Below are 25639 nucleotides of genomic sequence, written 5' to 3' on the forward strand. Positions count from 1 at the left end.
AAAAAAAAAAAAAAAATCAAAATTACCTCCATCCATTTCTAATATCTCCTGTGGGCAAAATAATAAGAAAAAGTGTTGCACGAATCCTAATTGGTGTTGGAATAAAAACCTGGAGCCAGATATTGGTGTAAATACTGAAAGATCAGAGAGACAAAGGAACAAGCCACTAGAGAAACCTTACCATTCCCGAATCCTCAGGATGATAGAAAGGTGAGATCCTGCCTCCACAAATCCTCTGAAAGCCTCTGAGTCCTCAGCTGCATGATGTCTAGTTCCTGTCTCCTCATGCCTTGTATGCATTTCTCCGCCCAGCCATTTTACTTCCTTCCTAGTACTGGGATTAAAGGTGTGTGCCACCACTGCCTGGCTCTGTTTCTCTCCTAGACTGAATCAATCTCATGTAGTCCAGGGCGGCTTTGGACTCACAGAGATCTAGACAGATCTCTGTCTCCTGAGTGCTAGGATTAAAGGTGTGGCCACCACTGCCTGGCTTCTGTGTTTAATCTAGTGGCTTGTTCTGTCCTCCGATCCTCAGGCAAGCTTTATTTGATACACCAATATATCATCACCACAACAAAGGTCAGCCTCAGTTCCATTCACGATTTCATTTGTTCTGAATGAAAACGCCGAGAAACATAAAAGTCCATGGGAACAGTGTTTTGTTAGAGTAATGCTGCTCATGCTTTTGGGTTCCTCTGAGATGGATGCTAAAAATAATAATGGTTATCGTTCAGCCATTTGAGGTGCATTCCTGGTCTCAATATCTTTCAAACTGTCCCACTGTTTAGTGCCCTTGGTATACCCCGGGCCGAGCACTGTAAAAAGAGCCGTAAAAATGGAAAAAGGAGAGACTTTCTCCTGTCAAAGGAAGTGAGTAGAGGAACTGTCATCTAAACCACTAGCCCTTTCTCAGGTGGAAGCTATGTGGCCATTTAGACTCTGGAAAGATGGAGTGCACTGGCTAGTGGTGTCTCTAAAACTCCCAGGGTAATTCTAAAGTAGAGCAGGGTCTCGCTATGCAGCCACGTCTAATTTGCAATCCTCCTGCCTCAGCCGCCTTCAGGGCTGCAATGAAAGAGGCAGCTTTGTTTGGCTTTCAAATCTTGCAGGGGTGCGGAGAAGAGCTCAGGGGTGTCTCCTCTCGGCCTTGTTCATCTCAGTTTGGCGCCTTCGCCCGCTGTTAGCCACTAGGGGTGCCAGAGTAGGCGAACGCTCCCAGGAGCCTTGGGACCAATCAGATCGGCGCTAGGCCCGGAGCCGAGCGACTGACCTCGCGTCCTCCCTTGGCAGCCAATCACAGGTCGCCGTGGGCGAGTGTGCGAGCCAGGCCGAGCGGCCTGGGCTTTGCGGGCGGTGCGGCGGGCCCGGCAGGTCGGGGTGCGCGGCATTCCCGCGCAGCGCCTCGCGGGCCAAGGCGTTCCGGGGGGGCTCAGGTATGCGGGGGAGGGCAGCGCAGGGGTGTGGCCCTGCTGATCTCTGCGGGGGCGACCGGGAGGGGCCGGCCAGCAGATCCCGGGGTGGGACGCCGGGTGAGGGCCTTCTGCGAGCCCGGGGGAAGGAAGCGCCGGTAGGCCGGGCTCTGGGGATCCCGCCTGCCGCCCCCTCCCCACCCTCCGGGCACACACGTGCGTACCCCCTCCTACGGCCTCCCCCGACCCCCCCTAGGGCCGGGCCTGCTCCCCCTAAATGCCTTCCCCATCGCGGAGGGCCCTCCCTGGTGGCGCCTACGGGTACCTAAAGTCCTGAAGCCTGGAGACCTGCTACAGGGCGCGGTGGCGCCCGCCTGTAATCCCGGCCACTAGGGAGGCGGTGGAAGGACCACCTAGGGAGACCTATTCAAAAAAACCAACTGTGAGCCAGTTTTGTAAATGGAGCCCCACTCCCAATTTGGAGACCCGTTGAGGCTTCTAAAGCCTTTTAAAATCCGTGCGTTTGTCTGTCCGCATACAGCACTGTCTTGTTTGTGGATTCTGTCGACTACGTGCCTCCTTGAACTCCAGGGCAGCTCTCGGGGCTCCTAATATATTCTCCTAGATGGCTAATTTTGATTGGAGCAGGGCTGAAGTGAGATTTTTGTTTGTTTGTTTGTTTATGGAGGTATGGTATTTTGGATGGTAGCCTGTAAGATGCTTGTAAAAAACCATCCAAATGACAAGGTTGGGGGTGGGCAAGCTTAGTTGCTAGAGTGCTGGGCTCGATTCCCACCCAGAACTTGACAAAGTGGTTGTAATGGGCTCACCCAGTACTTAGTAAGTAGAGCCTGGAGGGTTAGACATGTTTTGTATCAAAGCAAACGAAACAACTGGTAGGTAGTGGAGTAAAATCTTTTAACATATAAAAATGTATATATTTTTTTGTTTTTCTGATTACTTCAGGCATGTGACTTTCACCCTTGGACTCTTTCAAGGTATTAAAAGTTACAGTGTGTATCTGAGGTAAGAAGGGTCTTTTCTCTTTCGTTTTCTGTCTCCTATTCGCTCGCACGGCTTTAATCCCAGCTCTCCGGGAGGCAGAGGCAGGCGCATCTCAGAATTTGAAGACAGCCAGGACTATATAGTGAGACCCTGTCTCAAAAAACAAACAAACAAATTATTGTTTAGAATTTCCTGAGGGAATTTTAATGTGTGTGTGTGTGTGTGTATGTATATATATATATATATATATATATATATATATATATATATATATATATATATATATATATATATATATATATTTTATGTAAGTATTTGAAGTAAGTAATTCCGGAACTTTAAGTTGCTTCCTCAAACAGGAAGAAGTGGTAGATGTGCTCCTTTCACCCGGAATCTTGAAAAAGAAAAAGAAAGTAAACACTATGGCTGTTCTGTGAAGCGACTGATTTTTATCATAGTAGGAGGCAAAGTGAGTTGATACAGATAGTTTAAGAGTCAGCTAATGCAAGTAAACTATTAAATTGGATTAGTCTCTACCCTGGTTTTTGAGAAAGGGTCTCATATATCTTAGACTGGTTTATGTAGCTGAGAATTACCTTCAACTCCTGATTTTAGTCCTCCCTTCCCAAGGGCTGTGGTTATAGGTATGCACAAGCCTGACTTCTGGATTTTTAAAAAAAGTTTTTGAAACCCCCCCCCCCCCCACACACACTCAGGAATTTTAAGGCATCAGTATTACCTTAGGGTCAGTTTGCTCTATCAAGAAATAATAGCAGGAAACAAAGTGGCTTGCTTTTAACTTTCTGCAAAATTTCTTTTTTAAAATGTTTTTTTATTTTTTGAGATTATAATATAATTATGTCATTTCCTCCTCCTTCCTCTCTCCAAGCCCTCCCCTGTACCTCCCTTGCTCATGACCTCTGTTTCTTTATTGTTTCATATATATATATATATTATACACACAGAGAGACACACGTAAATATATAAATACAACCTGCTTAGTCTATAAATGCTACATATATGTTTTCAGGTCTGACCATTTGGTGTTCTTCTCTGGGGAAGATTCTTTAGTTGACTGTAGTTCTTTGTGTAGGTTTATTGTCTCAAGGAGCTCTTCCTCTCTCTTTCAGTGTGTCTTTTGTGTTGTCCTTGTTGAGATCATGTTGAAGTGGTTAGGGAGCCATATTGGTGAGACCTCATGGATGTTTGAGTAATATTGCCATTAATTCTTTGAAAGTCTGGTGGTTTAAAAAGAAAAGAAAAGACAAGAAAAGGAAGTCTGGTAGAGGTCTGCATTGAACCATTCTGGGGCCTGGACTTTTTTTTTGATTGGGAGACTTTCAGTTTCTATTTCTCTGGGGTTTATCTGTCTATGTACAATATTTTCTTTCTTTCTTTTTCTTTTTTTTTTTTGGTTTTTCAAGACAGGGTTTCTCTGTGTAGCTTTGTCTCTTTCCTGGAACTCACTCTGTAGCCCAGGCTGGCCTCCAACTCATAGATTGGCTCTGCCTCCTGAGTGCTGGGATTAAAGGTGCACCACCACCGCTCGGCTTATAATATTTTCATTATCCATTTATCACATGGCTGAGCAAGTATCTGTTAAGTAGGCTATCCTTTGGGCATATGCCAAAGAGTGGTATATCTGGGTCATATGGTAGATTTATTCTTAGCTTTTTGAGAGTTTTTCACACTGATTTCCAGAGTGGCTCAGTTAGCTTCCAATCCTACCAACAGAGAATGAGGGTTCCCTTTCCCCCACATACTCTCCAGAAGTTGTTGTTGGCTGTTTGGTGATCCTTACCATTCTGACCGTGATAAAGTAAAATTCCACAGTTGTTTTTGTTTGCGGTTTCCTAGTAGCTAGAGACAGTGAACTTTTTTTTTTTTTTTTTTTTTTTTTTTTGAGACATTTCTTAGCTGTTTTTATTTTGTTGAGAATTCTCTGTTCAGGTCCTAAGCCCATTTTTTGAATTTTTTTTTTTTTTTTTTTTTTTTTTTTACTTAATGCTTTTTGAGTTCTCTGTATATCCTGAATGAGTCCTCTGTCACATGTATAGCTGGTGGCAAAGATTCTTCCCCATTGTGTGGGCTTCTTCTTCACCTGATTGTTTCTTTAGCTGTGCAAAAGCTACTTAGTTTTCCCGCTTGTCAATTATTGGCTTTATTCTGGACAAATGAAAGTCCTGTTCAAAATGTCCTTTCCGACACCTGAATCATGTAGGATACTGCCTGTTTTTTTCTACAGTTTCAGTGTTTCATATTTAGAGCTTTGTCTGTTTGAAGTCCACTGAAGTTAGTTTTTGTGCGGGGTTTAGATATGGATCTAATTTCATTCTTTGCCTATGGATATCCAATTTCCCAAGCACTCTTTGTTCAAGTTGCTTGCTTTTCTTCAGCTTATGTTTTTGTCAAATATTACGTGGCTGAAGTTACATATACTCATTTGGGAATTCAGTTTTGTTCCACAGGTCTGTGTGTCCGTTTTTGTGCCAATACCATATTGTTTTCATTGCTATGGCTCTATAATATATATGTATATATTTACTCTAAAAATATATATTAATTTTAGAATAGTTTTTCTATTTTTGTGAAGAGTGAAATGGGAACTTTGAGATTGCATTGACTCTGTAAATGGCTTTGGCAGAATAGTCATTTTCAGGATATTAATTCAGAATTGTTAATTCATGAGTATGGGATGTCTTTCCATTCTGTTTTCTAGTGTTCTTATCTCAGTTTTCAGAGGTTTAAATTTTTCATCGCAGACGTCTTTCATTTCCTTGTTTAGGTTTATTATGTATTTTATTTTCTTTGAGCCTATTATTGATGGGAGTGTACCCATGATGTGACAGGGCAAGGCAGTGCAGAGGCTCCTCCATCTTGTGTTCTGGCAGAGGCCATTTTAGATTTGACTAGAATTTAGTCTCCTCAATGGAAAGCCCCGTGTAAAATTATCCAACTCTGTTCTACGAAGCCAAGGTCAAGATGCCCCAGCTAACTTACCTTGACTTCTGTTAAACTGCCTGCTTGTGTAAAATCTCCCCTTTAGCTAACTGCTTATTTTAGCTTTTGTTAAATGCTTGCTTGCACAAAACCTCCCCCTGCAGCTGCGGACAGATAACAGAATATCATTTTTTGTTTTTTGTTTTTTTCCTTTAAAAGCCCCTTACTCTAAATGTCCAGTGCTCTACTTGGGTCCCAAATACATGAGTGTAGTCCCAGCTGGCAGGAATAAAGACTTTCAATTGGCTATAAACTGTGTTTGAGTGGTCTTCTGTGGTGGGCTTCCTGTAACAATCTCCTCTGTGTTTGTTCTTGGTTATTAAAAAAGTATTGATTTTTAACCAGGTGGTGGTGGCACACTCCTTTAATCCCAGCACTTGGGAGGCAGGCATGTGGAGTTCGAGGCCAGCCTGGTCTGCAGAGTTAGTTAGTTCCAGGACAGGCTCCAAAGCTACACAGAGAAACCCTGTCTTGAAAAACAACAACAACAACAAAAAACCAAAGAAAAAAAAGAAAAAAAGAAGAAAAAAGAAAGTATTGATTTTTTTTTTTTTCTTTACAAGTTAATTCTGCATCTTGTCACAGTGCTGCAATTGTTTATTGCTTCTAGCATTTTCTAGACTTTTTGGGATTTTTACGTATAATATTATGTTATCTGCTAATAGCAATTGTTTAACTGCAGGGCGGTTACCCACCAACCCCACAGCTCCCCAGGGTTGTCTTGAGTGTGAGCAGCAGGAAATATTAGATAGAAGGATTTATAATGCGAAGATAAACAGATAGAAAATACAGGATAGCCTTGAGAGGGCCGGGAACCTTTTCCAAGGGGCCCTGACTGTCTCTGCCCCAGGGTATTTATAGAAATTCCAAGGAGTGGAGCAAAAGACCTCCCCCACCCCCCAGAACAGCTGACTGCAGACCATTTCAGACACCTGCACTCAGGCCCGTGGTCCTAACCATCCTTTCTATGCAGACCTGCAGGGTAAAGCCACGGGGAACCTGAAAACGGGCTCCCACAGGTTCCCCTTTCTTACTATGTAAAGAATAACTCATTATTAAGAGCTCACAGCAGTCTCCATAGCGGTTACACCTCCCAGTATGGAAGAAGAGGATGATAAAGATGGCATTTCTTTTTTGGATTGTGTCCAAGATCACTACAGCTGTCTTTAGCTGTATCCGGCCCTTTCTAAACAACAACAAAAAAAAAAACTCTTAATGTAGTTGCAAACCTAAAGAATCCCTTAGTTTCATCATTCCCATTAACAGGTTAACATAAATATTGCTATACCTAGTTACAATTCTCCCAATTTTACATCTCAAAGCAAACTCTTTACAGAACCATTTGAATTATCATAAATGGTGCTGTATACAGTTAACAATTTTCTCAGTCCTACATCTTTAACTCTTAATAGAACCATTTGAATTTTCTTGCTAAGAGACGTAGGAAAAACTTCTGATGTATTCACATCAAACTTAAATATTTCCTTAACTTCACAAAACCAGGGTGCATTAATATCAATAGGTTAACAATTTCTGCAAACATACATTTAACATTAATTCACTCATAATTCCTCCTTTTCTTTATAATTTTTTTAAACAAAATCTCAAACCTAGTTAGAAAAAACCAAATTTAGACAATTCCTACAAACCCATATTGAAAAGCAATGTTCTCAATCTAATCATTAACACTTTGAAAACTTAGTAAAACATTCAAAAATAATTTCTTAATAAAACTCTTTATACTTTAAAGTAATCTGTTACTATACCCATTTACATTTCTTACTAATGAAACATAACATTAATCCACTCAAATAACAAGAAAATATTTTTTAAATGAAATAGACTAAGGAATATTACCCCCCCCCCACCCCCCTCCTTTTTTTCCCCCTTGAGACAGGGTTTCTCTGTGTAGCTTTGCGCCTTTCCTGGAACTCACTCTGTAGCCCAGATTGGCCTTGAACTGTATCCTTGTGGTATGATTGAACATTCCTTAGGTATGACTGGGTCTTGAGGTAGATTGATTCCCAATTTTCTGAGAAACTGCCATACCAAAAACTTTTTTCAGTTAACAATTTTAGTTCAAACAAGCATCTCTGTAACTTTCATTCTCAAACCAGAGAGGTTATTAGTTATAGTAATATTTTAAACTGCACTGTTTTTGCTGTTAGCTCAGGTATTTTTGTGTTGCGTTGATTTTCCACGGATCTCAGCTGTGGATGCCTTGTTGTGCTGGTTCGGGTGTCCACCATTGTTAGCTTCTTAGTGGTTTCTGGAGCTTTTGAAACCACTCAGACTGCCTGTTTTGCAGTCTATTAGGACACTACCTTCTGTTTCTCAGGTTCCTTCACCATATACATTAAGTATAGACTCACACTCAAAATTTACACCCTTTTTTTTTTTACAAACTCACATATAACATATACTTATTTATATACTTCTTATTTACTTATATCCTTAAGGAAACTCTAAGACTACCTTAGCAAATATATTTATTTCCTTCTTAAAGTCATCTTATATTCTTATTTAAATTTACAATTACAACTAGCATCTTTACTTCTTACAAGCTTATTATTACATGTCTTAGGACTACCCTAGATTCTTCTTGGAAGCTTATATATATATTTTTAAAGATTTATTTATTTATTATGTATACAGTATTCTGCCTGCATGTGTGCCTGCAGGCCAGAAGAGGGCACCAGATCTCATTCCAAGTGGTTATGAGCCACCATGTGGTTGCTAGAAATTGAAACTCAGGACCTCTGGAAGAGCAGTTGGTGTGGTGCTCTTAACCTCTGAGCCATCTCTCTAGTCCCCTGCAAGCTTATATTCTTTTTTTTTTTCCTTTTCAAGAAGGGGTTTCTCGGCTTGGGGATTTAGCTCAGTGGTAGAGTGCTTGCCTAGCAAGCACAAGGCCCTGGGTTTGATCCTCAGCTCCACAAAAAAAAAAAAAAAAAAAAAAAGACAGGGTTTCTCTGTGTAGCTTTGCGCCTTTCCTGGTGAAGGAACTCACTCTGTAGTCCACGCTGGCCTCAAACTCACAGAGATCCGCTTGGCTCTGCCTCTCAAGTGCTGGGATTAAAGGCGTGTGCCACTGCCACCACCGCCTGGCGCTACGCTTATATTCTTAAAGTAACTCTATAGATCTATTTTACAAACTTATATAGGGCTACCATTAGCATATATCTAACTTAGCAAACACCTTTAACATTCTCTAACAAGACAGAATAACTTTCTACTTTTTTTGTTTGTTTTTTGGAACTCACAGAGATCTGCCTGTCTCTGCCTCCTGGGTGCTGGGATTAAAGGTGTGCACTACCACTGCCTGGCAATTTTCTACTTCTTAATCCCTTAGAGCTAATCACAGGTGATTCCCATACTAATATCTTCAGGTGATTCTAATTTTTGTCCTTCTGAGAGAGAAAGTTCTGAAAGGTTTTAGTTTTTAAGTTTTTTTTAAGAAAGCTTTTATTTTTGAGAAAGATTAAGGCTTTTTAGAGAGAGATTTTACCAAATTTTCCAAGAAAAGCTTTTATTTTAAGAGAAAGATTATTTTTTCCCTGAGAGAGAAAGACCAACTTTTCCCAAAACTTCTGAACTTTAAACTTTTTGGCTTCTTACACCCGAATTTTTGCCTCAGGGAGAAATCACTTTCTCCTGCCACTTGGACTTAGTATTTTAGCTGTCACCAGGCCAAAAGCTTCCATAGGAATCCTTTTTTCTGCCCAATAAGCTGGGGAAAAAAAGGTTTTTTTCTACCCGTAAAACTGAAAGATTTTTTTCCCCCAGTTTGCGTTCATAGCCCCCAAAGTTAGATTGAAGACTTAGTTTTTCTGTCTAGTTGTCTAACTTATCTTAGGTAAATTTTTCTACACTACTTTACACTTCTTAGTTTTTCTTACAGTATATTACTACTACACTATACCTTATACTTTCTTTTCACAGATAGAAATTGCAAAAGAGATAGAAGATAGAAATTTTGGTAGGGGAGATTTTTGCACTGCAGCATCAGACATCCTTTCAGTCTGTTTTTCCTTTTCTCTCAAGGATAAAACCCCCTGCCCTTACTAATTTCTCTATTTTGACTTCAACACTGGACCAGCCACTTCAACTGGCAGGACCTTATTCTCACTTTCACCAAAAACTCTGCAATAAAACTAATTATTATTATTACTATTTTCCTTTGTCTTTAGCCCTGTTCATGGTGCCATTCTGTGGGGTGTTCACTCACCTACCCCACAGCTCCCCAGAGTTCTCTTGAGTGAGAGCAGCAGGAAATATTAGATAGAAGGACTTATAGTGTAGAGATAAACAGATAGAAAATAAAGGATAGCCTCCAGAGGGCCTGGACCTTTTCCAGTGGCCCCCGACTGTCTCTGCCCCAGGGTATTTATAGAAACGCCAAGGGGTGGAGCAAAAGACCTCCCCCGCAGCACAGCCAAGTGAGACCATCTCAGACACCTGCACTCAGGCCCATGGTCCTAATCATCCTCTCTATGCAGACCTGCATGGTAAAACCATGAGGAACCTGAAAATGGGCTTTCACGTTTGACTTCCTCTTTTCCTATTTATATCTCTTCTGTTTTCTTCTTATGCATTATTGCTCCAGCTAGTGCTTCAAGCACAATATTGAGAAGGATTGGAAGTAGTGATCATCCCCACCTTATTCCTGACTTCAATGGTATTGCTTCAACTTTTCTCCATTTAGGATGGTGTTGGCTGTGGGTTTTCCACATACAGATATCTTTTATTATGTTGCGGTATATTCCCTCTAGTCCTACTTTGTTTAAAGGACTTTTATCTTGAAGGAATGTGTGTCTTGTCAAGGAAGCCATGATGGCAAGAGGGAAGCATCTGGTTACATTGTATCTACTGCCAGGAAGGTTGTTTATTCTGGTGCCATTTTAAGCAATGTGATCATCTTGAGAGATGTAGAAAAACTGTCTGTCTCTTTAAGACTTTTTCATTTCTTCTGCATGTATACCTAGATGTTGGACTGCTGAATCATGTGACAGTTCTTTGAAACTTTTTTTTTTTTTTCAGGAACTTCCATACCTTTTCCCATAGCAGTTGTATCATGTTACAGTTCAACAGCTTGAGGATTCCAATTGACCCATGTCCTGGCCAAGAGTTACTGCCTGCTTTTAAATTTGTAATAGCTATTCTAATTGATGTGAGATGATACCTAATAATTTTAATTTGCATTTCTCTGATTTGTGATGTTGTACATAGTTTTATATACTTCTTGACTATTTGTACATCATCATTGGAGAAATGTCTGTTAAAATCTTTTGCCCAATTTTTAAAATTTTTATGGCTGTGTAAGGGTGTTGGATCCTCTAGACCTGGAGTTACAGACAGTTGTGAGCCGCCATGTGGGTGCTGGGAATTGAACCCAGGTCCTCTGGAAGAGCAGCCGGTGCTCTTAAGCACTGAGCCACCCCTCCAGCCCCCTTTTGCCCACTTTTTAATTGGGTTGTTGTATTAGTTTTTGTTGTTGCTATGACAAAATACCCGACAAAGCACCGTAAGGTCTGTTTTGGCTTACAGTTTGAAGGTGCAGTTTGAAAATTTTCAGGAAAATAGATAGAACTGAAAAATATACTGAGTGAGGCAACCCAGACCCAGAAAGAGAGTCACCACTCCTTTCTCCCATTGATGGATCCTAGCTTTGAACTTTGTGCATTTAATTTGAAGTCATCAGGGCTACAGAGAACACGTGAGGGGGGGGGGGGGAGCCTTTAGCCAGTGGTTGAGGTGGGGTAGTAGAGCAAATATGTTATACAAGGAGAGGGGCACAGACCGAGACTTAAAAGTTTAAGGAAGGTATTGGTAGGGTGCAGAGTGGAAGGTGTGGCAGGGATGTTAATTAAAACTAAGGACATATGGAAAAGCCTTGTGGAAACCCACTGCTCTGTAAGCTAATTAAAAAATATGCATTTGGGAGAGGTCAGAGATGACTCAGAGGTTAAGTGCACAGGCTTCTCTTCCAGAGGTCCTGAGTTCAATTCTCAGCACTCACATGGAGGCTCACGGCCATTTAGAGTGAGATCTGGTGCCCTCTTCTGGCCTGCAGGCACACATGCAGACAGAACATTACATATGTAATAAATTAATGCACCTTTTTAATATACATATGTAGGTTTAGTTTAAGTTTAAACAGAGGTACCCTACTACACAGGTACAACCTCTAGAAAACATGGGTTATTAAATGAAAAACCTGAGTCCTAGGTGTAGGAACAGCTCCATGTAATTGATGTGGGAAGCCCCCAGGGCTCCCCAACAACACAGGCTACTGCTGGTGCTCGACTGTTTGCCGTAGCTACATGGAAAGACCTACTGCTGAAGCCCCCCCACAGTCTGGTAGCAGGATATACACAAATCATGCTGGAATTGACCTAGAAACCTCCCCTCTGACGGCAGGCTTTCAGTGCTGGAAGGTGCTGCTCTACAGGCCACTGGAGGAGAAGTCATTCTAGATTTGTCTAGTGGAGGACTTTGCATGCTACATTGCTAACTTGACGGAAGTGCCTGCTGGTTCATTGGTAGAATGGTATATTACAAAGACATACCATTGGATTTGAGGCCTATTCACAAGATATAATTCATGCCTGGAATTTTGAACCTGGTCAAAAGCCCATGGTTGGAGAGGTCACAGGTGCTAGGACGCAAACCTCCTGTTGCCCCACCTTCCAAGTGTTTTGTTTGTCTTTATAGCTGAATAAAATTCCATTGATGTGTATGGCATAGTTTCATTATTCATCAGTTGGTTGATGTCTAGGCTGGTCCATTTTCATGCTGTTGTGGACAGAGCAGCAATGAACGTGGATGTACAAATGTCCCTGTGGTAGGGTACAGTACTCAGGGATGATAAAGCTGGGTCATATCTATTTTAGTTTTCTTTGGGTTGCTGTTGTAAATACCATATCCAAAAGCAACTTGGATAGAAAAGGGTTTGTTTTATCTTAGACTTCCAGGTTACAACCATCATTGAGGGAAGGAACTCAAATAGGAGGTGGAATAGAAGCCGTGGAGGAATGGTATTTCCTGGCACCCGGGGCTTACACTTAGCCAGTTAGCTTTCTTACACAACCCAGGACCACCTGCCCAAGAATAGCCCCAGCCACTGTGCTGTTACCAGGTTAGTCTGACCTTGGCATGCTCACTTGAGACTCTCTCTTACCAGGTGTCTCTTGGTTGTGTTGTTGATTGTAAGTAACAGGGACGTTATGGAATTTCTGTCTTTAGCTCTTCAGCTTTATGCTGATTTCCATAATGGCTGCACCAATTAACACTCCCCAGCAGTAGATAAGTGTTTCTCTGACCTACATTCTTACCAGCATCTGTTGTCACTTTCTTTTTATGACTGGGGTGAAATGGGACCTCAAAGTGGTTTTAATTTATATTTCTCTGATGGCCAATGATGTTGAATATTAAAAAAAAATGTTTATTAGCCATGTGTATTGTGTGTGTGTGTGAGTGTGTGTGTGAACTTTCTGATCAGTCCTATAGTCTAAGATTTGATTGTGTTGTTGATGTTTAGTTTCTTGGGTTCTTTATGTAGTTTAGATATTAATCCTGTCAAATATATAGCCAGCAGAGATTTTCTTCCATTCATTCAACTGACAAGTTCTTCTGCTGTATAAAAGCCCTTTAGTTCCATGAAATCCAATTTGTCAGTTATTGGTCTTATTTTGCTTGCGATTTGAGTCTTATTTAGAAAGTTATTACCTACGTTTCCTGTTCAGGCCTGGTAGGTAGGTGCCCTCACTTGAAGTGCTCAGAAGAGAAAGGTATCCTGACTGTTGGGAGCCAGGCTATACCGATAGCTGTGAAGGTAAGGTATCCTGGATACCTACAGGTATCTCTTAAAAGACATAAAGGCAGTGGTAGTGCATGCCTTTAATCCCAGCACTTGGGAGGCAGAGCCAGGTAGGTGGATCTCTGAGTTCGAGGCCAGCCTGGGCTACCAAGTGAGTTCCAGGTAAAGGCGCAAAGCTGCACAAAGAAACCCTGTCTCGAAAAACAAAAAACAAACAAACAAGACATAAAACTGACTTATGAGCTGAAATCAGGTGTTCAGACATAAACATACCATATTCAGAAAGTTCTACCTGCATCTTAAAGGAACTCAGTGCATTTTCCTCTGGGAGTTTCAGGTCTCGCGTCCTTGGTCTACTTGGACTTTTTGTGCACGGTGCAAGATAAGAATCTAGTTTTACTCTTCTGCACACACCTCCAGTTTTCTCATACCGTTCGTTTATCGAAGATGCTGTCTTTTCTCCAGTGTGCTTTTGACAGCTTTGTCAAAAGTCAGGTGGTGGAAGTTCTGTGGCCTTGTGTCTGTGTGCTCTGTGTTATTCCGTTGATCTAGCCTGAGTTTGTGCCAGTAACATGCTATTCTTATCACTCTGGCTTTGTAGTACAGCTTGAAATCAGGTATGGTGACACCTTTACAAGTATTGTTTTTGCTCAGGGTTACTTCATCTCTCTGGGTCTTACGATACTTAAGATTACTTTTCTGTGTCTGTGAAGAATTGCTGGGGTTTTGATGGAGATTACATTGAACTGTAGATTGGTTGGACGGACGTTTTCATGGTACTGACTTTTCTGACCCATGATCATGAGAGGTTCGTCTATTTTCTAGTGTCTTCTTCAATTTCTTCAGTGTTTTAAAATGTTCATTGTTTAGAGTTTGTGCACTTCCTTGATTAAGTTTATTCCAAGGTTTTGGTTCATTTGGAGGCTATTGTGAACAAGATTGTTTCCTTGTTTGTTTGTTTTCTTCCTCAGTGTTTGTCATTGGTATAGAGGAAGCATACTGTTTTTTTTTGTTTTTGTTTTTGTTTTTGTTTTTGTTTTTTCCTTGTGTCAGAGTTTCTCTGTGTAGCCTTGGCTGTCCTGGAACTTGCTTTGTAGACCAGGCTGGCCTCAGATTCACAGAGATCCTCCTGCCTCTGCCTCCCAAGTGCTGGGATTAAAGATATGTACCACTAAGCCTGGGCATTGAGCAGCTTATTTTAAAAAAAATTTTTTTTGTTACTTTTTATCTTATTGTGTCAGGATCTTATCTTGCTGGCCTGGAACCTGTGCTGGACCCTTGTGTTGGAATTATAAATATTTACCCATGCCTTGTGCAGTGATTGTTTATGTGTACTGTGTATAGTAAGGGCTTCCTATAACTTACTATACATCATTTTGGTTGAAAATATTATAAAATGCCCACTGCTGCAGATCATTTCTTAGTCTCCAGAATTCCTGTTTTGGACAGAGTTCTTCAAATTAAGTCTGTAGAAAATGTGGAATTACTGGCCCATAATCTGTTTTACAAATCAGGCAGATTATGACCTGGGAGTTGTAAGATGAAGTCAACCCTTTCCTTCCCCAGGTTCATCTTAGGTATGGTGTCTGTCACAGCAGCAGAATATAGATTACCACCACATACTTGGGAAATAGGACCTGTTGAAGCTGAGCTAGAACTGACTTGGATGCCTCCTCCCCAAGGATAAGCTCTCAGGGCATCAGAGGGGTTTTCTTATTTCTGTCCTCTTTAAGTTCATTGGGGTGTTTGCTTGTGGCCTCTTTGGATTTTTTGAATCCTTTGATTGTTTACAATTGTTCCTTAAAATCTGTGTCCTGAGTTTAGTCTTGGCAATTCCTTTTGGCGACATTTCTGTAGGAAATGTCTGGTAGTCTTTAAGAGGCGCGTGTTGTCTCAATCTCCCATACTGTTTGTTTTCTAGTAGGGCTGTGGGAGTTTATCTCTTTGTATCTGATGTGAGATTCTAACTTGCATATGTGGAGTAGAAGTTTGACTCTGTTTTTGCTTTCATCTGAGCTTGATTGATTTCAAGACAAGTAGGAGTGAGCATGTTAGTCCTTGAGTTACCCAGCATTGGCTATTGGAGAGATTGGGGAAACTCCAGTTCACTGTTAACCAGTGTGATGCTTGAGTGAAGTCCAGAAAAGTCCTCTAGTGTGATTCCTGGCTGGGGCTGGGCCTGGAGGGCAGGCTCGGGTTCAGGGACTTGGTCAACCTCAGCAAGAGAGCACACAGAGGGCCTGGGCTAAGATAGCTTGAAGATGTGGGCCCCACCTGGACCTGGGTGGGTGGCATGTGGTCTGGAGAATTTGGGACTGTGAGAGGAGGCAGCTGGGGGTGAGAGGACTTACTTAAGAGACCTTGCAGATGGGGCTCCTGCCTGGGTCTGGAGGGTGCTTAGATAGGTGCTGAGTGAGAGTCTCAGGCAAAAGAGCCCATGGATGTGCCTCCTGCCCAGGTCTGAGCCTGAAAGGTTGAGGTAGAGTGGTACTGGATGAGTGCCCTTAATGTTTATAATCATCTCAGAGTCTTTGATGAGAAAAATAAATCCTTTTTCTGTGCTTACTGGTGTGTGATGTGTTTGTACTCAGGTGGCAGTGTGAACAGAGGAAGTACTGGGACCTGTGAACACACCTGTCAGGAACCAAAACGTTAGAAATGGAGCAGCAGTTCATGTTGTGCAGTGAAGAGCAGGAACCCAGTCGAGCCCACGATGAGGATGCCGAGCTGATCTTTGTAGGGGTTGAGCATGTAAATGAAGACGCTGAACTGATATTTGTTGGAAAGACTTCAAATTCAAAACCTGCTAATTCGAACATTTTGAACAGAGTCACCCCAGGTTCACGTTTAAAAAGAAAGCGAAACAGCCTTAGAAAAGTGACTACTGAAAGGCTACAGCCCTCAAGCCCTGCAGCCCCCGCATCAGAGACAGTGATTGTCTTGCCGGCATCTCCTGCCGAGTCAAGATCGACAGATAGTCCTATTATTATTGAGCCTTTGTCTGAACCTGATTATAGAAGTAATTCACCACAAGTTGTGCCTGGTAGCTCTTCAAAGGGTTCCCCTTTGGTTACAATCTCAAGTTCAAAGCATAGTCCAGTAAGAGCAGCACTTTCTGTAGGAGGTTGGAACGAAAGTTCTTCTGCATTGAAGCGCCATTCCACTTCTGAGGTGACTGTCATTAACCCGCAGAAGCCTGATTTTATTATAGAAATTGTAGAAGAACATTCTTCAGCATCGTCCTCTTCTGGTACTTTCCATACCTCAAATCCTCAACCGAGTGCACCCTCCAGTGATGTTCCCAAATCAGTAAACCGTGTTGTGAATGGAGCACCTCTCTCAGAGAACTCTATCTACATCAGCCCTACAAGTGTACACCCTCGCTATGAAAATGGGTTGGTGAAAGTGGGCTTTTCAAGTCCAGCGAGTCAAGGGACCTTTGATCCCAAGAAAGGAAGTTTGACTTTGTCACTTAGTGACTTTTATTATGGTCAGCATAAAGGAGATGGGCAGCCAGAACAGAAGACTCACACAATCTTCAAATGCCCCAACTGTTTGAAAGCTCTCAAAAATGTCAAATTTATGAACCACACCAAGCATCATTTGGAATTTGAGAGGCAGGGGAATGACGGCTGGGAGAACCATACCACCTGCCAGCACTGCCATCGGCAGTTCGCCTCTCCCATCCAGCTGGAGTTCCACGTCGACCGTGTGCACATCGCCCCTGACCCCACCATGGTCTGCAAAATCTGTGAATTGTCGTTTGAAACAGATCAAGTTCTTCTAGAGCACATGAAGGACAATCATAAGCCCGGGGAAATGCCCTATGTGTGCCAGATCTGTAACTACAGGTCGTCTGTCTTTGCTGATGTGGAAACACATTTTAGAAAGTGCCATGTCAACACTAAGAACCTACTGTGTCCATTTTGTCTTAAAATTTTCAAAACCGGAACACCGTACATGTGTCACTATAGGGGGCACTGGGAAAGGAACGGTCACCAGTGTTCCAAATGTCGGCTACAGTTTTTAACTTTCAAGGAAAAAATGGAGCATAAGACCCGGTGTCACCAAATGTTTAAGAAACCTAAGCCGCTAGAAGGGTTGCCTCCCGAGACGAAGGTTGTTATCCAGGTCTCGGTGGATCCTGTTCAGTCAGAATCTGGGAAAGTAGCATCGGTCACTGTGAGCACAACTGACTGGGAACCGCCTTCCCCCCGATCTCAAGGTAAACCTTCAAAAAGGTCCCATTAATTCAAATCTAAGTCAGAACCCAGAACCCTTCAGAGAGATGAGAGGACAGACTATACATTTCTTATTCGTCAGGACCCAAGACTGATGAAGAAATGGACTCTTTTTTCTTTAATTTTGTGATAATGCAGGGTTTTTGTTTGTTCGTTTGTTTTTATTTTGTGAGGGTTTGTTTTGTTCTGTTTAAGTTCTGGGGCTGGAGTCAAGGCCTCACAAATAATAAGCAAGTACTCTACTACCCCATTCTCTGACCTACAGTGTTTTCTGAATGAATAGTGAGTGTTATTTAAAATATATCTGCTTTCATATTAAGTGTTTGGCTCAATCCAAGGAAGGTGCTTGTGCCTGTATCCTTGTGAATGGAAAACAGAAGTTACACCTATTTATTAGTATTTTATGTAACTCCTAAGCTTGAGAGCTCTTCTACATAAAAGTTTGGAGTTGGATGGGGCTCACAAGGCCCCATCTCTCCAGGAAGATCTAGAGGTAGTTAATGCTTGCTACAGGAGGGAGGGAGCTGTCTTCTTAAATGGTTTAGCACGGGTAAGTGGACAGGCACACATTCATTCCAGTCTTGGAGCCAAAGAGTGAGTACTGCCTAAATGTCTTTACCCAAAAGAAGATCCAAGGAGGCCAAGCCATTCTTGTAAAATGTCCACGTTTTATGAAGGGCCCCTACAAGCATTAAAAGCACAGCTGTGTATCCTTAGTGCCACGTAAAGCAGCAGCAATAATTAGTAGAGTGGGAGCTAGTGTCCGTGGACTTCCTATCACTTGATGCGTAGGGTAGTTGGACTTAGGCACTCTTCTCCCCCTTTAGGCTAGCTGTGTTTGAAGAATGAACTGGCCACATCCTTATGGGCCACAGCAGTAAAGTGCATTGTCTTTTCTTGGGGCAAGAAGCCTCGGCATTTGTAGTTTGAAGTTTATTGAACTTTAGTTTTAATTGAAAAGGTTCAGAAAAATGGCATCTGTCTAGTTTATGGCCTGGGCTGATTTAGTTCTACTTTTATGATGTAATAGGGACTTGCCCAATGATATTGGACATAGCACAAAAAAATAACCCAGGGCCCACGATGGAGCCTTTTTACTTTTTTTTTTTTTTTTTTTTTTTTTAGTGTATGTGTATCTTATGGTTATTGAATATGTGAAGCTTGCAATTTGGTGATGTGGTGCTTCCCCCAACCCCACTTGGTGCTAGGGATTAAGCCCAGGGCCTTACATGTACCAGGCAAGGGCTTTGCCACTGAACTATATCCCTAGTCACAATTTGTATCTTGCCTCATATTTGAGTGATTATAATGAATAGCTCTCTCATTGTTGTATGTATAATTTCTCAGTTGATCACACTAATATTGCTTGGGTCTTACTTGAAGCACTTTAGTGTGCAAGCTATGTCCTAAATGAAGACTTGCTTTCTCCCATTAATATATCATACTACTTAGCTGGTCACTAGGAGGAACAACTCTTTGTAGGACTAGGGCACCCCCTGAGGATTAGTCCTCAGCAACCTCAGTAGCATTAGCTGTTTCTGTAAAAGTTTCCAGGCCTGTCTCCTTGAGCCTGGTCCAGTGCCACCGCCTGTTCCTTCATGTTTAGCCCAGGTGCCCAGCTGCTTCTGTTTATATTCAAGGAGTCTAGATGCATGCTAGTTATAAACATGGTCTGGAAAAAATCTCCTAGTTTCCTGTTCTTTCTTTAAAGGTACTTTATCTTGCTGGGTGTGGTAGCACACACTGGTAATAAGTGCTCTTGGGAGCCTGGGGCAGAAGGGTCTAGAGTTCAGGGTCAGTCTGGGCTGCTTAATGAGTTCCTTGCCAAACTAACTACACAGTAAGACCCTGTCTCTTATAACCAAAAAGAAGAAAGGGGTAGTGGGGGTGGGTCCCTTAAGATGTCCCTATCCATTTTTCCTTCCTCAGTCTAGTGAAGTTTCCTTAGATTTCATGAAAACCTGGGAAGAGGTCATCAGGCCGTGGCCTCTGTTAAGACTGAGGGAGATGAGAGGTTGCTAGTATCTTTTGTTGTATTTACTTGCTCTGTGCTTGATCCATTGATTGTGATCTGATCTGTTTTGATAGGCCTTTTCAATGAGGTTTCTTGGGCCAAGGCACACCTAACTTTTTACCCTGTACCTTTCCTTTAGATGTGGAAAATGTTGTTTGTCTCACTTCTCTGGTGGGAAAGTCCTACTGTGTATGAAATGAACCATACATGTACTGCAGACTTGTGTACTGTCTATGGTAAAAATAAGAACCACCTTAGACCTGTGTTTAGCAAGTGCTTAGTCTCTCCAGCACCGCTGCTGTACTTTGCTATTTCATAAAAGCATGCTCCTAAGGAGTACGGATTGTTGTTTACTGCTAAGGGAGGCCCCAGGGCTCTGGCTCCTGCCTACCTACGCCTCTCATCGCTGCCACATCCCAGTGTCTCCCTGCTGCTGCACTATTCCAACCTATTGTATTGGCCTTGTTCCTCAAGTAAATTCCTGTTTCTTCCTGGTGCACAGGCTGCACAGGCTGCCCCTTCCTCACCATGCTTTCCCTAAGCCTGCATGGCTCGCTACCTCACACGTGGTTTATTACGCTTGTCGAGACTTTTAGAGTGACTAGAAACTCCCCTGCTTTTAAAGTCCTATTTGTTCCTTCTCCTGGAAGGCAGTTTACCTCTGGCTGCACCTTTCTCCCCCCTGCTGAGTTTCTTAGTCACAGAACTTCAGGAAGAAATCATTAGCAAGAGCTTTGGTTCTGTCTTAGCAGTGAGCTAGCTTACGTCCATTTCTGTGCCTATAACACAAAGAAACATAGTGAGCTTTCTGTTTTATATTGATAGCTCTATTTTTAAAGCAGTGTCACTTTGTTTTGTTTACACATGTATTAAATATCTGTCAAGATTACTATTTTGTTACTCTGTGAAGTCTGTTGCTTTTTCAAATAAAAGTTATTATTTTATTAATGTTGCCAAAGTTATTTATAACAAATAGCAATTAGAGAAATAAAGCATTTTGTGAAAACCTTTTGCTCTATTGTTCTTTTTAAACTTTGAACATTATGTATTTTAGCTTAATTTTTATTTTCTATCTTCCACAGTTGGGTTTTGAAATAAGTGGTGCTGGTTACTGCGCAGAAAGGTCACGGTAACGACAGAACCCAGTATCCGTTTTAGAGCTTTATTAGGAGGAAGGGGGGAGACAAAAGAACCAGGCCTGGGAAAGGAGCACGTGCAGAGAGGGAAAGATGGTGGGGGGAAGAGACGGAACAGAACAGAGAGAGAGAGGGTGGGTCTGAGTCATGGCTCTTTAAGGTACAAGTGGGCCTACAGAGCTACACCATGTATGTACTGACTGCATGACCATGCCATGAGCACATAGTCACCAGCACGCTGAACTCTTGAACTCATGTGGAGTCATGCAGCTGGAGTGAGGGCAGAGTTCTAACATTCTAGACTTTTTGATTATATTAAAAAAAAAAAAAAAAGCGAGTGAACAGGAATAGGGGCGTCGTTTCTCCCGGAAAAACTGCAGCTGACTTGGTGGGCATTGGTTGGCCCTTAGGAGGGTAGGGAAGGGGGCTTCTGAGGTAGACAGGTGTCCTGGGATGGAAGCCACATGGAGCAGCTGAACTATGCCAAGTGAGACGGAACCCAGCATTAAGGTCCTGGAGAAGTTCCACGAAAGACCACCATTCACGTACACAATCAACAAGAGCATTTATTATCTCAAGAAAGCTTCCAGCATGCTGGGGCAGGCCATCCCATACAAAGGCAAGATGGCGAAGACCTTGAGAAAAGTGTGTGAGCGCCTTTTAAGCCTAACTGAGGGGAGTATCTAAGGAAGTTAGCTCATCTTAGATATGATTGGCTTATGTAAGTGGCAATGACATTAGTAAATTAGCTAGGGTTAGTTGGGCGTTTGTCAGAGCTACAGTCAATCCATTTTGGTGCAGGCCTGGACAAGTCTCAGGCTTTGTCCTTGAGCTGCTGTGGGGGCTGGCTCAGTGGCCCAGGCTTGGTGCATCCTAGCTCCCTTGTCTTTGTTGTCAGGGGCACCAGTGATTAATTGCCCTTTGTGGCTCTTAGACCTCAGAAACTGCCTGAAATTGAGGCCTGATCTCTGAGAGAAGACCGAGTTAGGGCATCTGCTGGGTCCTCTCACCAGCACATGGACAAACAGAACCCTAGTACTCATGCCTGAAGTCCTCCCAGGGGGCACAAGTCAAGAGCCACAGTATTTTCCCCATGAGGTTGACACTGAGACTTTTGTCAGACCATCACAGTTATTACTGAAGTCAATTTTCCCTTTGAGTGTAAAAACAAACACAACTCACCAGGAAGACTCACATAAAACAACATAGACAAAAAATAGAAAAGGTACAGAAGCTACAAAATAAAGATGCAAACACTCAAACAGATGTGCATATCATGACGAAGTAACATAGGAAACACTGCTAACACACCAGACAACACTACAAACACGACAATCTGGCTGCCTCTCAGCACTGCCAAAGACAAAGACAAAAACAGTGGGGGATACCAGAAAGAGATTCCAGAGTACTGGAGGATGCAGATAAACAGATAATGAATTTAATTCAAGACATAAAGAAGAAACTTATGCTGGGCAGAGGTGGTACACACAGGCAGATCTCTGTGAGTTCAAGGACAGTCTACAGAGTGAGTTCCAGGACAGCCAGGACTGTTATACAGAGAAACCCTGTCTCAAAAGACAAAACAAACAAACAACAAAACAAAACAACGTAAAATCTGTTCACGACATAGACAAGACAATGACCAAAGTTGGCAAGAGGATCAGTTAGCTGGAGGAAAAAAATAAAAAATATCAAGGAAAAAATTGGCAATGGAATAGAAACACTGAAAAAAAGAATGAATATAAATTCTGGAAATGAAAGAATCAGTCAATCAAATAAATAACCCAATATAAAGCATCGTCAACAGAAAAAAAAAAAAAAAACCTGAGCAGAATAACTAATATTAAGGATGCCCTAGATAATAATATATACAGACATAGATCACAAGGAAAAATGATTATAGCCAAAACCTCCAAGAAACCTGGGATACATTCAAGAGATCCAAATCTGAGAATCAATGGAATAGAATAAGAGGTGAGATACAGACCATTGGTTCAGCCAAGCTTTTCATTGATATAGCTGTGAATTTAACAAAGAGACATGACATTTAAACACGAAAAGTGTTTAAAAATCCAAATAGACACAACCAGATGAACCTCCCCACAATCCATCAAAATACCAAAAATTCAAAGAAACAACTGTAAAATCTGTAAAATCTGTAAGGGAAAAATGACAACCATTACAGAGGCTAAAACATCAGACCAACGTCAGATAGATGGCTACAACCTGCAAAATTGTCTTTTACAATAGATGACTGGATTTAAATCATAGCTACTACTCTTCTATGTCATACAGCTAGCTTATATAGATGTATGTTATGGATCATAAAGGGGTTTAGAGGGCCACAGCATAGTTCAAGGAGTTTCAGGCACTGGGGAGATGGTTAAGAGCGCCTCTGCACCATCTTGAGGATCAGAGTTTGGATCCCAGGAACAAGCCAGGGATGTCAGCCTGTAACCCGGCTGACCAATGGGGAGGTAGGATTGGTTATGGGCTGAAAATATTGAGGCTACTATCACCAGGAAGGCAGGCACAGAGCAAATATATCAAGTCAGCAGCTCACCCTAGGCCCTATCATGGTGGGAACCTCCCTCCTTTAGGTTAAAAATGTATGGCCTCTCTCATTTATCACATAGGGAAATCCTAGATAACATGGTTAAGACTCACATTTGGAGTCACAAAAGCCAGAGCCTAATCACCAACTCCCAGAACTCTTTTTGTCCTTTATACTGTGGCACCTGTCTGAATCCTCCTTCTCCAAATGCCCTATGAATGTATTAAAAGTTCCTTGAATTATAACAATATGACTCTAGCTTCGAGAAGGACAGAGGCAGGAGGTTTGCTGGATCTTGCTGACTTCCAGATAAAATAAAATAAAATAAAATAAAATAAAATAAAATAAAATAAAATAAAAATAGATGAAGAGATTGAAGTATTTCAAAACAAACACAAGTTAAGGCAATTCATAACAATTAAACCAGCACTTCAGAAAATTCTCAAAAGAATGCTGTACACAGAGGAAGAAGAAAGTTGTACATACGAATATGGTACAGTATATACAAGAGTATGGTACAGTATATACAAGAGTATGGTACAGTACATACAAGAGTATGGTACAGTACATACAAGAGCATGGTACCATATATACAAGAGTATGGTACTGTATATACAAGAGTATGGTACAGTATATACAAGAGTATGGTATAGTATATACAAGAGCACGGTACAGTATATACAAGAGTATGGTATAGTATATACAAGAGTATGGTACAGTACATACAAGAGTATGGTACTGTACATACAAGAGTATGGTACAGTATATACAAGAGTATGGTACAGTATATACAAGAGCATGGTGCAGTATATACAAGAGCACGGTACAGTATATACAAGAGTATGGTATAGTATATACAAGAGTATGGTACAGTATATACAAGAGTATGGTACAGTATATACAAGAGTATGGTACAGTACATACAAGAGCATGGTACAGTACATACAAGAGCATGGTACAGTATATACAAGAGCACGGTACAGTACATACAAGAGTATGGTACAGTATATACAAGAGTATGGTACTGTATATACAAGAGCACGGTACAGTATATACAAGAGTATGGTACAGTACATACAAGAGCATGGTACCATATATACAAGAGTATGGTACCATATATACAAGAGTATGGTACAGTATATACAAGAGTATGGTACAGTATATAAAAGAGTATGGTACAGTATATACAAGAGCATGGTACAGTATATACAAGAGTATGGTACAGTATATACAAGAGTATGGTACTGTATATACAAGAGCATGGTGCAGTATATACAAGAGCACGGTACAGTATATACAAGAGTATGGTATAGTATATACAAGAGTATGGTACAGTATATACAAGAGTATGGTACAGTATATACAAGAGTATGGTACTGTACATAGAAGAGTATGGTACAGTATATACAAGAGCATGGTACAGTATATACAAGAGCATGGTATAGTATATACAAGAGTATGGTACAGTATATACAAGAGCATGGTACAGTATATACAAGAGCATGGTACAGTATATACAAGAGTATGGTACAGTATATACAAGAGCATGGTACAGTATATACAAGAGTATGGTACAGTATATACAAGAGTATGGTACAGTACATACAAGAGTATGGTACAGTATATACAAGAGCATGGTACAGTATATATAAGAGTATGGTACTGTATATACAAGAGCATGGTACAGTATATACAAGAGCATGGTACAGTATATATAAGAGTATGGTACAGTATATACAAGAGTATGCTACAGTACATACAAGAGTATGGTACCATATATACAAGAGTATGGTACAGTATATACAAGAGTATGGTACTGTATATACAAGAGCATGGTACAGTATATACAAGAGCATGGTACAGTATATATAAGAGTATGGTACAGTATATACAAGAGTATGCTACAGTACATACAAGAGTATGGTACAGTATATACAATAGTATGGTACCGTATATACAAGAGTATGGTACTGTATATACAAGAGTATGGTACAGTATATACAAGAGCATGGTACAGTATATACAAGAGCATGGTACAGTATATACAAGAGTATGGTACAGTACATACAAGAGTATGGTACTGTATATATAAGAGTATGGTACTGTATATACAAGAGCATGGTACAGTATATACAAGAGCATGGTACAGTATATATAAGAGTATGGTACAGTATATACAAGAGTATGCTACAGTACATACAAGAGTATGGTACAGTATATACAATAGTATGGTACCGTATATACAAGAGTATGGTACAGCCCCTGAAAGCAAGAGATCAGTCAAGGAGAATGGGGAAGGAGCCAGTCATATCCAATATAGCAAACCAGCAAGCACCCAGTACTACAACAATAAAAGAATATAACTAACAATTAGCCACTGAACAGAACAACTAAAATAAAATAACAAACCATAGCAAACTCTCCTCATTCATAATAGTGAACATAGTCACCTTAACTCACC

At 41.3% G+C, this 25639-nt stretch overlaps 1 protein-coding gene across 2 annotated transcripts; it reads left to right on the forward strand.

The window, feature by feature from the left end:
• Nucleotides 1-1314: 1314 nt before the first annotated feature.
• LOC118569714 (zinc finger protein 280B-like) lies at nt 1315-17629 on the forward strand. Of its 2 annotated transcripts, XM_036167908.1 has the most exons (3): nt 1315-1433; nt 2376-2435; nt 15825-17629. In XM_036167908.1, the coding sequence occupies exon 3, from the start codon at nt 15892-15894 to the stop codon at nt 17482-17484; it is 1593 nt and encodes a 530-aa protein (XP_036023801.1). In that variant the 5' UTR covers nt 1315-1433; nt 2376-2435; nt 15825-15891; the 3' UTR covers nt 17485-17629. The 2 variants fall into 2 exon arrangements, with proteins under 2 accessions (XP_036023801.1, XP_036023802.1); XM_036167909.1 differs by lacking the exon at nt 2376-2435.
• The last annotated feature ends 8010 nt before the right edge of the window (nt 17630-25639 follow it).

The sequence above is a fragment of the Onychomys torridus genome, chromosome 18, assembly GCF_903995425.1.
Source record: "Onychomys torridus chromosome 18, mOncTor1.1, whole genome shotgun sequence".
Lineage (NCBI taxonomy): Eukaryota > Metazoa > Chordata > Mammalia > Rodentia > Cricetidae > Onychomys > Onychomys torridus.